At 38.3% G+C, this 10645-nt stretch overlaps 1 protein-coding gene across 3 annotated transcripts in view; it reads right to left on the bottom strand.

The window, feature by feature from the left end:
• Positions 1-973: 973 nt before the first annotated feature.
• LOC109478711 (phosphatidylinositol 5-phosphate 4-kinase type-2 alpha-like) overlaps positions 974-10645 on the bottom strand; it is a 38046-nt gene continuing 28374 nt past the window's right edge. For all 3 annotated transcript variants that reach the window (XM_019780420.1, XM_019780419.1, XM_019780421.1), the window contains 10 exons: positions 8889-8986; positions 6933-7029; positions 6082-6234; positions 5253-5399; positions 5077-5115; positions 4621-4734; positions 4037-4262; positions 3478-3581; positions 2941-3029; positions 974-2566 (listed from right to left, as the gene is read on the bottom strand). In XM_019780420.1, coding sequence (XP_019635979.1) covers positions 2949-3029; positions 3478-3581; positions 4037-4262; positions 4621-4734; positions 5077-5115; positions 5253-5399; positions 6082-6234; positions 6933-7029; positions 8889-8986 — 1059 coding nt within the window. In that variant the 3' untranslated portion in view covers positions 974-2566; positions 2941-2948. The remainder of the gene's footprint in view (positions 2567-2940; positions 3030-3477; positions 3582-4036; positions 4263-4620; positions 4735-5076; positions 5116-5252; positions 5400-6081; positions 6235-6932; positions 7030-8888; positions 8987-10645) is intronic.

Here is a 10645-nt window from a genome sequence, read left to right as displayed (position 1 = left end):
ATAGACTCTAAAATCAATGGACTTTATTACCTTTTCTCAGTGTTATTTGAAAACATTGATATAATTCATACTGTTGTATTTTGACAGATATTCTTGAAATGCCATCCATTCATTCACACCTTACCATACCATACCTTAGGCTTCATTGTATCTACAGGTGTACAAAAGCCCCAATCTGCACCAGAGATGCATGGTGTAGTAGAGATGTTGATGTGCCATTGAGCATGTATGTTCTCAACTGTAGTCACAAATTAATGGGCCTAAATTCTCCTCCTAGCTCTGATTGGCGGATGTTTTTCCGCCAATGAGATATAGGAGGTTACCGCGTAATTTTATCTTTCAAACAACTTTGTTAGCATTAACATTTTAATGTCTTGGGGTGGTGGGACTACGGCGCACAGATATGTCAACTTTATCAAATATTTAAATGTTATTGTACATTTTTTGTTGTGTGGCGCTGTTAATATAAGTTGTTAACTTGAGTGCAGCGTCACACCGTCCTTGTTATATTTTCATGTTTGATGGTACTGTAAATTGATTTTTTAAAAACTTTGTTAGGACTTGATTTTGCAGGAGGGAAAGGTAGTTGTTTATGTTGTTTTATAACATATACATGTAACACAAAAGTGTACTAGTATACTGTTTCCAGTGTTATGAGTTCATGATGCAAAAACCGTGAACAAAAACTACCACAAACATCTCACAATTTACACTCCAGTACTTCGACCAGATTCTAACTTGAAATTCATTAAAAAAAACTATCCCATACCCTAGTTGTTTGGAATTTTTACACCATATTACACAGTGGTAGGTTGGATAACATAGAAGTTAAGTAAAACCTACCATAGTTTGTAACTGCAGTTGTGGACACAAATACATGTACATGGCACACCACACATCTCAAGAAGAGTAATCTTTCCCACTTGCATACATTTCATGCCCTTCTACTTTGCACATATCATACAACACTTACAATTCACAACAATTTATTGAACATAAAAACTCACACATTCCTGCAATTGTACAAATCTGCTCGATCTTTACCCAACTTTCAGGGTAAATTCAATCCATCTAAGAATGATCTATAGAAAAAGCATATTCTGCCCCCCTCCCCCTTTTCTTCTGCCCTGGTAGACTGTTTACAATAGATGTAGAGGTGTACATATATAAGGGGAGAATATTTGTAGAGATATCCCTACTAAACATTGGTAGAGATTACTTCATATTAATAAAGAACCTTTACTTTAAGCTATTTATGTCACAATTTTCTAGGAAATACACTGAGTGAGTTGTTCTCATTCATTTTGTGACCAAAATTGCAACACAACCTTTTTCTAACAATGTATCTGTACCTACACTGTTGCTGTACATGGTTAAAATCACTGGCCTGGGGGTTTCCAGGAATTTTTCAGAACCCCTATACTCGATAGGTCAACATCGCAGTACATATAACTGATCAGTTTGACAAATTGGGCTACAATAGGGTTGAAAGTGAAAGATAAAACTGCCATTGTATTTCAACAGAAGAGAAAGACCTGGAAGCTGCAATGTCTGGACATTCTTGTTTTTTTTTTTACTAAGTAGCAACAAAAAAGGCTTATTTTGGTAACCTGGAATTTTTGTTCTGGACTTTCAATCCCTTTACAACTTGATTCATATTAGAACATAACTTCACTGTCGAATTTCATTCCCTTGCAATAAGTTTTGCAATTTCACAACCACTTCAAACCTGTTTCAAAGACATATTCAATTTAGAACTCCATGGCCATTGGCTCTCTTCAAAAGAAAAATCTTCTAATAGGTTTCAAACTTAGAATCCTTTAAAATCTAAAAATTCCAGACATTTTCCAAGAGCTTCCAGGGTCAAACATAAAACTTGCTGGGCAGATTTCAGTAACGGACCCAATTCAGCAATAATACAACACTTTGTTTGTTTGTGGAACACTTTTCATTCCATCCAGGTCCAAAGAAACATTTTGTCTGCTAACTCGGCATAAAAAAGTAGTTCCCTGTTTCTAAGATGTTCCTGAATCTACCATACGTTTGTAGCATATTGTACATTGCCCCCTAAGTGCAATATTAAACATTGTGTTAACTGGCTAAGCTGGACGTGGATCAAGGCCTTCATTTTTGCAACACTTCATATCCATTAACTACATCTACATGTTAATGTGTTTTCTGTCAGAAATATTTGTGGCAACCAGAAGAGCTTTTCTATCATTGTGGAGTAATTGTCGGCTATTGTTTACTACGTCCAATTATACTTATAATTGTACATAGTGCAGTATACTAGTACGTGTAATATACTAGTGCAATATACTAGTACATGTACAACATGTCAACATGTAGTAAGTTTGTTAGGGAGGTCAAAGGTGACAAGTCAAAGGTCGACCCCATGTTGAGCTGTGGTCTTCTCAAGGTGACAAAGATGGTGACTGCCTTCCATCCAGTGGCTCCCTCTACCAGGTTTACATCAAACTGCAGCAGGTTACATGTGGCTGTGGACTTCAGTGTAGGTTCAATCAACACCCTGTGTACAGTGTGGACTCAGCAGTTCCCAATAATCCTGGAAAACAGAAGATGTGAAAACAGAGGAATAAAATCTATAAATCATAAATAATACACTGTAAATTCATATTTGTTTTATTTCTCAGTAGGATGGAAAGGGACATTTTTGTAGAAACCCACCTTTAAAATCATACATACACTTTAATAGTCTGTCTTTTGCCAGAGACTGCCAAGTTCTTTCAACTCATTAACTTATATGGTCACACAAGCCTCTTTTGTTCTCAAAAAAATTAAATAGAAACCCACCTTTAAAATCATACATACACTTTAATAGTCTGTCTTTTGCCAGAAACTGCCAAGTTGTTTCAACTCATTAACTTATATGGTCACACAAGCCTCTTTTGTTCTCAAAAAAATTAAATAGAAACCCACCTTTAAAATCATACAAGCACCTTGTCCATGAAGTCCATAAAGCGGCGAGCGTATTGTTTGGGCTTCACCGTGGAAATCTCACTAGCTGCCTGGAAAATACAACATGGTCATGTTTTCAAACGTTTCATCAGTAACCACACACAGTTTAGCACCTTTGTAGATACCATGTTTATTTTGATTGTGCATTACTGCTGAAGTTTGTAGATAAAATTCATGATCTGGACAAAAAGGAAGTCAAAATAAAGACACCATCAAACTCTTATCTGCTCTCTTAGTATCGTAAATTCATTAATTTTTGCAGGTACTATTTTTTTGTTTGCAGATTTGTCGTCAAGTTTGCAGTTGAAACAATTCTGTAGTACAGTAGTAATATTAATACATTGGAAATGCATCTTGTATTTAAATACTATGGAGCCAATTTTTGTAAATACCAATAAGTTTCAGACTGATATGTCTGCCAGTTGTGTAATAAAGATCTAATCCGAATTAAAATAGCACGAACATTTCCAGATGTAACATACATGTTGATATACTTACTCCATGTTTAACTGTCTTGGCTGCGTGCGCTGCTCTCTTTTTGGCATCGTAGGACGTAAGAATGTCGATCAGACCCATAAAGTAGATCTCCTTCTTGGGCGCATCTGTCAATAATGTAGAGGCATTGTTTATGAAGATTCTAAATCTGTACAGCTATTACTCAACTCACAGTAAAGAAGTTTTGATCCAATATTTTTGAAATTTGGTGCTGCATCTGTATCTACTATTCTTACTACTTGTAAAGAAGTTCTGTTTCCGAATTGTGCAAGCTTTGCAGGCTTAAAAAGTCTGCTAGAGCTAGCTATTACATCAAACTTTGTTTTTCGAAGCTTTGCAAAAAAGGAACAGTACATGATCTTAGAGTATTCACACAAAATCACATTTCTATTGTATTAAATGTGCCCATTCAGTAATGTAGACAAACTAAACAAATGCATTACAAAGGTATACAGCGGATGTATTATATGTATACATAGGTACATTTGTACATGCACCTTTGTAGTGAATACACATAGTATATACACTATACATGTAGTGGGGATGTGGGTTTGAAACTTACCGTTTGCACTTTTGATTGCGAAAACCTCCCTCTCCTCCACCTCGTAGCCCTCGAAGTCCTTGATCCGCGGGCTGTCGGGGGGTGTGGCACACTGTCCGCCCGAGTCCTCCCCGTCCTCGTCGTCCCCGCTCTGGTTCTCCATCTCCATGTCCTCTTGTTCCGCCCGCTCAACATCATGCACCCCCAGCAACAGGCTGTAGTCCATGAGGTTAAGGGTCACAAGAAACTGTGGGGGTAAGGGCGAAAGGTTAAAGGTAAGGTGAGCAACAGGCCCATAGTCTGTGAGGTTACACTAAGGGTCACATGAAACTGTGGAGGGTAAAGGGCAGAGGTTAAAGGTAAGGTGAGCAACAGGCTGTAGTCCATGAGGTTAAAGGTCACAAGAAGCTGTGGCGGGTAAAGGGCAAAGGTTAAAGTTGAGGTGAAGGGTCACCTTAACCAGTAAGGATGTTCGACATGCAAAACTTACTTGAAAGCAGACAAAGGTTTCCCATGTATGAAAGGTTTAGGTCATGCTAACAGCAGAATACACCAAGCAAAAGGAAGATTTTATTTCTGACAACAAAACAGAGAGTTTGACTTACATCCGAGTCTCGCTTCAGGATCCCAAGTAGCCTCTCTTTCTGTGTCTCCCCAATTTTAAGTGTTTCTCTCTCCTTTACAAAGTCATTGTCTTTGTACGTGGGCAATTCTTTTGCCTATGGAAAAACACAACAAAAGTTAATGTCCCTGATATTGGCAACTCTTTTATGTAACTTATGCAGTCAACTGTAGGCACATATTTAGTTTATTGTAAAGTGCAAAACTCTAATAACTGTAAAAGTGTAAATAATGCAAAACATTTGTCAGTTTTCATTATTTTCTAATGATAAAAGTAAAAAAGTGAGAAAAAGTATGTAATACACTTTCCAGTACTATTCTTACAAAGGACAACTTGTATTGTAATCATCTAAAAAAATCCATGGCTAAACAACAAAACGACAAAGAGGAAAATATCTCAGTCCGCGTCCTGGGGTGTCGACCAAAAACTACAGACTCACCTTTTCTTTATCGCTGGCTTGTCTGTCTACTGTAGAGCCCTGTGAATAACAAAGTAGATATGAGGAAAGAATGTTTAGTACACCACTATTGTCTGATGGTTGCAAAAGATTTAAAAAATTCAGAAAAATCAGAAAATTCAGTGTCAAGCGAAGAAGGGAAACGGTTTTCTGCTGACCTTCAAGTCATACTTGATGTGGACGTTGAGTTTGTGGCTGAAAATGTTGGCCATGACGACGAGATACGTCTCTGTGCCCTCTACTGTCAGTCTGTACATGCCCAGGTAGTGGGGCAGTAGAGTTTCACTGTGGTTTTCCACAATATGCTGGAATAAAAACAAGAACAAAATTACACATACATGTAGAGTAAGCAAGATGTTAACTGTGTGAGAAATTATTAACACTAACAGGTCAATTCATTGCCTGTGTCCCACGTGTATTGCAATGTTGCAATTTCAACCAATCAAGTCAAATAATAATTTATTGTGTGGTGGGTTCTCCTAAAATACTGCACCTAACTTGCACTGGTCCATGTACCAGGTTTATATAGAAATGTAGCTGTACATGCATGTGGATTTTTATTTGCTGCATTGACTGTTACCACCTATGAAGTATAAAAGAAATACTGGCAATGGTTTTTGAACAGTTTCTATTATGTTACATGCTTCCTAAAGCCTGAGTGGTGTATGTATTTTAACTTGTGGTTCAGGTAATTTTCAATGTTGCCTGTACAGGTACTGTAAGTCTTTATTTTTCACGTACTTTTATGTTCACGGTTTTCACGGTCACTTCTGTACTGGAAACTTATCATTACCCCAAGCAAATAAATCAGCAACTTCTGTATAGTGTGCTTTTTTCTGCACCTGTCACCTCGTGAACATATAGTTCCTGTAAATACCTTCATTCTTCTGACAGTGAAATTTTGCTACAGTGAACATGAAGTGAATTGAAGCATGCAGCAAAAAAGAATTTCAAGCCCTGCACCGTATCATCTTCTCAAGAGCCCACCTGATGATACTGCTTGGGAAGATGGTGCATCTGTGCTACTTCTTCACTTTCTATCGTCTTGATGACGTATTTTTTGTCGTAGGACATGAGAAATCTGGCGCCACTTCTACCCGGGGAGTCCGTGTTCACGGGCTGCGATCTAGTCAACGAATTCTGAAAAGAGCAAACGGGAAAAATCAACATTGGTAGGCTGTCCAAGCCTTTCCAATGGAATCAAGAAAACACAGGTAGTAGACTATAATATTATCACATTCATACCTACTCCAAAAAGAGCTTTATAAATGTCTTAATAAAAATGCCTAGGCCTAGAAAAAAATGTTGTGTTTCGTGTTTCAGTATTGAAAAAAATAAGGGTCCATAGGAAGGGATTATCTTATTCTTTTAGACTATGGCGATCTCTAGTGATCCAACTTATACAATACAGTTTAACAAAGTAAAACTTGCATGAGGACACTTTCATTTTCAATGCCAATGTTGCAAAACCGAATGTACAATGTTTCATCACTCAGGTGTCAGATCATGGAGCTAGAAAAGGTCAATTAGCTAAAAAAATTTATGTCCCTTGTAGGGGTCCAGCCAAGAAAAAGGCAAGGGTTGGCAGTTTTTTTCTAGGGTCGGTCGGGAAACGGGACACAACTTTTTTTTCATAGGCTTTGCTACTATTCAAAGTCCAAACATTTTTGTGTCAATATGTCAAATAATATTTAAATCAATCAAACAATCAATCAATCAACCAATCAATCAAATGGTTTATTTATTTTTCATGCATACTAAAAGTAACTGGTGGTAAGGTTTATTGGTACATGTGTATGAAGCTAAAAGTGTTAGAAGAAACACCACAAAATTCTTACCATGTAGTCAACATCATCTATGTTGAATCTCTCTCGTAGATTCTTGAAGACCAGAGGGCAGTATTCTTTCACTTTAAAATGGCTCGGCAAGTTTTCTCTGAAATAACAGAAGAAAAAGAAACAGTGAACATCACATTACAATCAGATTACATTGCTATTTGCTGGCCAGCATCACACAATCTCTGTCAGAAGCTGATTGGGCCTCATCCCCAAGAGTTTTAAGCCATATACTTGTACATGGACAGCACGTCGGCAGAACGTACTGCACCTGCGCGAAACCCGTAATGCATTGTACATAGCATTTCAGCAGAATGTCTCATATAAGGTTGTATTCGCTCATATAAGGTTAGCATTTCGACAGTAGTTTCCAAATGTTGTGTCGGAAAGAATATCCTCTGCAACAGGCAAAATTCTGATGCAATGTTGACCAAAAACCCAACGAAAAACGCGAAAATACGGGGTTCTGCGCAGGCGCAGTACGTTCTGCCGACGTGCTTACATGGACCATTCCCAATCCCTGAACTACCAATAGGAGGTTAGGATTATTCATCACTAGGAAAATCAGTCCAATAGGAGCTCCGGATTCTCTGTCACTATGGAAACCAGTCATCACAGTCCATAATACCATGGTAACAGAGTAAAGAGACTCTTTTTACACAACCAAGTGTTTTATTCACAGTTTCGGTGACCATCTGTCACCTTCCTCAGGGCAATTCTGACTGGTTCACATTGCACTGCAGCACAGGTGCCACTGCTATAGATGCATTCCTTTTAACCTCTTTACTCAGTAACTTACCAACCTGATGAAACTATTCACGGACCATGGTAACACACAGTTCCCAGTCTGACAATAATTGGTCCATGTTAGGACATATGCATAAATCAACAAGTTTCAAACATTACAGATTCTCCTGACTTAAAGGTTTTGGTCATCAAGCTTCTAGGGGCCTGAGTAGTACAAGGGTTGCTAGAATCATGATGTATTATCAGGTTAGCTATTTGCTTTTTTCTCACAATGAAAAAAAACTCATCTTTTCTGTGATTGATAGTTGTCTAAGTTGGGCTAATCTTCAACCTACGTCAGCAGTTTTTGTTCAAAGCTTCATTAGAACAGATCCTAGGCACAACCCTCATTACAGAGGAGTAACAAATTGCCGGCCTAATTCATGATTGAACTGCAGTCTCTTTGATCCGTTTTTGTTCCCAAATGAGCATGAAGTAAAGCATGTACATGCTAGGGAAAATTATTACCCTCCCAACATTCCAGATGTCATCCATATGTTAGTAATTCACAAGGCTGCTGCTAAGGGGTTGCTGTTCAATAGACGTAAATGTTTTTTCCAATTTCGATAGGAGAGACACATAGAACCCTGGACAATAACAAGTTTGCATCACAAACTGTATGTCATGTGCAATGCAAATAGCGAAGTCTGGGTTATTTGTTGAAAAATTTTTGGGGGAGGGGGTTTACTGTTTTCCTATTTGTCATTCAGTGTTAAGATGGGAGCTGTAACAAAGCCATTAGTAGCTAATTGAAAAAAAAGCATCATGCTTCACCTCAGTAGGGGTTGACACAAGAAGGAGAGATGCAACAAACATAATTTTCATATCCTCAGCTGGGAAAATCAGGGCGTTGAATGGCTGAGTTGTTAGGCTAGCAGACATAAGACCAAGAGGTCATGGGGTCGAATCTTTGATTCCTGCAATTCATAGCAAGACGTTGTGTCCTTGAGAAAAGAACGACTTTCCTGACTCCACCCAGGCACCTGACTTTGGTAAGGGAGGTAAAAGGCAGTATAAGGAGAGGGATGGGCTCTGCCTTCCAGTACCATGCCCTAATAGACTGACCACTGACCATACAGCCTCAAAAGGTTATGGAGGGATATCTAGCACCAAGGACAGAGTAAGTCCATGTTACAACGATATCCATAGAAAGGTGTAAAAATGTTGACTTACTTGTTGAAGTACTGATTGTCGACCTTGACCTTGCTGAAGGCCTTGAAGTCGTCAGGCATGAGCATGACGGGGATGTTGATGTGGGACAGCTCCTGTATCTATGGCAACGGCAAAAACAACATTCTGTCAATAACGAAAATATTTACAGGTATCCTGCTCGGATTTGATCACATTTTGAATAAAAGTTGCTATTCTTTTGCTAATTTTGTAATGCCTTTTTTTTTCAGAGGAATTGTTTTGGGTGTGTTTGTATGTTTGTTTGCTTGTATGTTTATAATTAAAAACGAGCGAGTGGGAGGATTCCCTAACCACAGACCACAAAAGATCATACACAGGAGGTTAGCTCCCAGAATGTGGCCGAGAACAACTGCCTCTTGCCACAAAAGTACAAGCATTGTATGATGAAATATTAATTAAGCAAATTTCCCAACAGAGACCAGTAATATTGTTTTGACTGCTTATAATATTGATTGATCCAAATGCTTTATAAAAACTACCACATCTGATCTTTTGAAAATGTTCCCCCAAATTATATGTTAGTTCTATAAAAGTAGCTGTTATTCCTTAGTACACAGAGAAAAGCAGTTATTTCACACACTTCCCTGATTGCCCTCATATTGATTGTGCCCTGGGCTTTATCGGAATTGCCGCCTCAGAAGTGAGGGGGATCGTACAGTTGACATTGACAGATGACACACAGCATCGCATGGCACTTCCCTCATTAGGCAGGGTCAAATCATTATCCTGGATACCATCACCAACAGTGTCTAAAGCCATGTTGATTTGATTATACAGATGACATCCTCCGGAAACCCCACAACTGATGCGAGTGTACAAATAAAAATGTTTGGCAAAAAAAAAGTTGCCTTAATTATGAAATCTACATGGTCATGGAGGTTGAAGAAATAAACACACAGAGTATGGTATGGCGAATAATTAACTCTTCCTTTTCATTTTCTCACATTTTGCGATTTGAGGACATCGTTTACCAGTTACCTTTCACCCAGTGTTGACATCACCATATGACAATCCTCACTGGGTCAGTCTATTGAAGAAGACCAGAGTGACTAGTCAAAAGCTCTAGGTGAGAACACTCACTGAGGGTGAGTTCTTTGTGTTGGAACAAGCATTTTCACTTTAACAGATGAACTTTGGTGACACTGATGATGGAAGTATTGATATATTTTCTCCTGGGCTATAGTTGAGTTAATGATTCAATGTTTCTGGAACAAAGCCACAGGCCAAAAAAGGCTGGTGACAGCAGCCCACAAAAACTCTTCTGTATAGAGGACATCTGTGTACGCATTGATTTTGGCCTGTTTCCCAGAAAAAAGGGAATAAATGTTATGTTCCTTTCAATGGGTTCTCCAAATCCCACCAGCATATGCAGGTTAGTCAGGGCTCAAAATACTGGGTGCAAATTTTCTGTGGGTGCATTTTAGTAGGTTCGTATGTGAAAATGTCGTTCGTATGTGAAAATGTCGTTCGTATGTGAAAATGTCGTTCGTATGTGAAAATGTCCAATGTATAGTGGTATACAGCATATTCTAAACACTCAAGTGTCCAAATGATAAAATCATTGTTATAGTACTTTTCTTTAAAGAATGAAACAAAATTAGCTGCCTGTATTTCAAAACAAGACATTTATTAGTTCCACACACATCCAAAAGTCACCATCAATTCAACTTTCTGCGGCCTTATTGATTAATTACTGGCTCTGCATATTCTATACATTACAAGTACAACTGACTCAGAGG

Source organism: Branchiostoma belcheri, unplaced genomic scaffold, assembly GCF_001625305.1.
Source record: "Branchiostoma belcheri isolate BF01 breed outbred unplaced genomic scaffold, Haploidv18h27 scaffold45, whole genome shotgun sequence".
Lineage (NCBI taxonomy): Eukaryota > Metazoa > Chordata > Leptocardii > Amphioxiformes > Branchiostomatidae > Branchiostoma > Branchiostoma belcheri.
Note: the sequence above shows the minus strand (reverse complement) of the source record. Positions and strands in the feature narration are given on the sequence as shown.